This window comes from Equus asinus, chromosome 5 (assembly GCF_041296235.1).
Source record: "Equus asinus isolate D_3611 breed Donkey chromosome 5, EquAss-T2T_v2, whole genome shotgun sequence".
NCBI lineage: Eukaryota > Metazoa > Chordata > Mammalia > Perissodactyla > Equidae > Equus > Equus asinus.
This window is the reverse complement of record NC_091794.1, coordinates 80,467,836-80,470,713: the sequence shown is the minus strand read 5'-3', so window position 1 is coordinate 80,470,713 and position 2,878 is coordinate 80,467,836. Positions and strand designations below refer to the sequence as shown.

The window sequence follows — 2,878 nt, the reverse complement described above, 5'->3', positions numbered from 1 at the left end:
AACACTTAATTCCACCATCCCATTCTCTGGCCTAATTAAACCCCTTTGCCCTCTCATTTTTTCCTATTGTGCCACCATTATCTTGATGTAGCCTGGAAAGCATGATCAACTCCTATGGTATCTCTACTATCCTTCCCTTTGCCCAATCTTTCTGTGTGACTCCTGCCCACTTTCTCTCCCAATAAAGAGAGACAAGGAAAAAAATGAATGCCAGGAACTCCTGCCTCTTTCTCTTTTTACTCTGGTGGTACAAAGAGTAAAGGCAAAACTTGGAGAAGATTCTCTCAAGGTCAGCAGGGGCTCCTGGTGAAAGCTTACCTCTGACTCAGGCTTCACTAGAGTGTTGCCTGCCTTTCTTGGTGTGAGAGTCACTGTGTGGCCAGTACCATACCTGAGATTCTGTGGAGCAACTTTTCTGTGCCTCCTCCAAAGTGGTGGGGACTCTAAGGGGCCACAGCCATGGGTGAAGGTTTCTGGCACTGGTAAGAGAAGCCAGCACCATATGATCATCCTATCCTGCCATACCTATAGGTGTCCTCTTGAATCAAGTACTCTATTAACACCTTTATGACTCAATTCAGATTTGAACAAATGTTTATTATAAAAGCTCTACCATGTGAGACTATTGATGAAGGTATCTTTGAGGAGTGCTGACTGTTTGTAATCAAGATCTCTTCATATGATATCTTGAGGGGCATCATAATTTTTTAATTGTTTTGACTGTTCAGAATTCATGAGCTTCTTGGTGATAGACCCAAGCTTACTAAATCCACACCAGAATGAAGTGTAAACAAATGCCAATCTTCTCATTTGTAGTACTAACTATCCCTTTTCAGAGAGCAGAACGGCCCCTCTTTCTAAGCTGAAATGTTCTCAGTTGTTCGCTTGGTAATTGTGGTGTTAGGAAAGAGAAGTAGAATATAATCAGAAGAATGGCAATGTTTATATAAAGCATGTGATGTGTCAAGCACTGTTTTGAGAACTTGTATACCTACATTAACTTCTTACAACAATCTTACAAGGTGATGGTTTGCTGCAATGTATGAGCTCTGATTCTATTCCTAACCCTATTCCTTTCACCTGAGAGTATGTTTCTTTAGATCTGCTCATGCTCCTGATTCAGATAAAATAAAGTCACTGATGTGGGTCCTGTGAGTCATCTTGTCCCAGCTATCATGAGTTGATTTAATAGGCCCAGTCCTCATGCACTCAGTCACTCAATCAGTAAATGTTAACGACTTTGTTCATGCCAGACACTTTGCTGGGCCCTGGGGAAATAGAACTGACTCAGACACAGGTTCTGCCTTAGCACTATGTCTTGCAGTTGGGTCTCTTGATGTTTGAAGATAGCCCAGCTGCTGGAGCCATCAGCAAGTCCCACCCACGTGCCTACCTTCACACACCATCTCCTCTATCAGTCAGTGATTCTTGCCTGTCCATTTGGTAATGTAAGGGAATGGGGTGGAATGACCACAGAACCTGTGGTTTCAGGTCTGGTTGTGGCCTTCTGTGCTCCAGTGGCTTTATTCAGGGTCCCTGCCCTGGCCTGTTAACTTGAGGAAAGCCCTCTTCACATCTTTGTTTCGGAGGCTGTAGATTATGGGGTTGAGAAAGGCAGAGATAACATTGTAGAACAGGGCCAGTTTCTTGTCCCTCTCTGGGGAGGCATTGGCCCCAGGGTTCATGTACATAAACATAGCAGGTCCACAGAACATGGTGACCACGGTGATGTGGGAGACACAGGTGGAGAAGGCCTTGAGTCGACCCTGGGCTGAGCGGATTCTCAAGATGGTGGCAAAGATGCGGACATAAAAGGCCAGAATGAAGGAAAGAGGTACCAGGAGAAGGATGAAGCCCAGGATGAAATCTACTTGATCGTTGAGGGATGTGTCTGCACAGGCCAGCTTCAGAACTGCGGGAACCTCACAGAAGAAGTGATTGATCTCATTGGGGCCACAGTAAGGCAGGCGCATTGTGAAGACAGTGTAGACTAGGGAACAGCTGACACCCCACAGTCCACAAAAGACCACCATTGTCCCACACAGCCATGGGCTCATGATAACCTTGTACCTAAGTGGGTAGCAGATGGCCACATATCTATCATAGGCCATGACAGAGAACAGCCAGCCCTCAGTGATGCCCAACACTAGAAAGATGTACATCTGGGCTACACACCCAACATAGGAGATAGTTTTCTTCTGGCAGACAAGATGCACCAACATCTGGGGCACAGTGGTGGTGACATAGCTCATGTCCAGCATGGAGAGGACACTGAGGAAGAAGTACATGGGTGTGCGGAGGCGGGAGTCTAGGTGGATCAAGGTGACAATGAGCCCATTGCCCACAAGCGTAGAGAGGTAGAGAAAGATGAAGATATTGAAGAGGATTGCATTAATTTGGGAGTCCCTGGAGAAGCCCAGAAGGATGAACTCAGAAATGGAGCTGTGGTTCTCCCAGGGTAAGTCCTGCATTCTCCTTCAGCTGCAGAAAAAGAAATGGACCTACTAGTGGCCCAGCTTAGGATATGTATTCAGGTACCATCACCATTCAGTTGCTGGCAAGGCAGTGGTTATTTGGATACTATTTGGGACTAATATCAGATCAGAGACTGAGGTCTACCTAGGGTGAGGCTAAATTTGGGACGGGAGGAAAACCTTCATGGAATTGTGTGTTTCTCAGTCCCAAATCTTTTCTCAAGACCTCCAGGGTCTCATTTTGTTCTCTCTATCAGCCCCAGCAAGGCCACCTGCTTTCTTGTCCTTCAGGAGCTACCACCATGTAGTGCATTGCTTGGGGGTCATCTTCCCCAGTCCTAGCTATAGAGTGGGATAATGAAGATTTGAAGTTCTCCCATGTTTCTTCTTCAAAAACTAGCACT

General features: G+C 45.9%; 1 protein-coding gene across 1 annotated transcript; it reads right to left on the bottom strand.

The window, feature by feature from the left end:
• Positions 1 to 1,523: 1,523 nt before the first annotated feature.
• On the bottom strand, positions 1,524 to 2,471 carry LOC106847789 (olfactory receptor 2G3-like). Its single transcript, XM_014867273.2, has one exon. It carries the CDS (start codon positions 2,469 to 2,471, stop codon positions 1,524 to 1,526), a length of 948 nt encoding a protein of 315 aa, XP_014722759.2.
• Between the last annotated feature and the right edge of the window lie 407 nt (positions 2,472 to 2,878).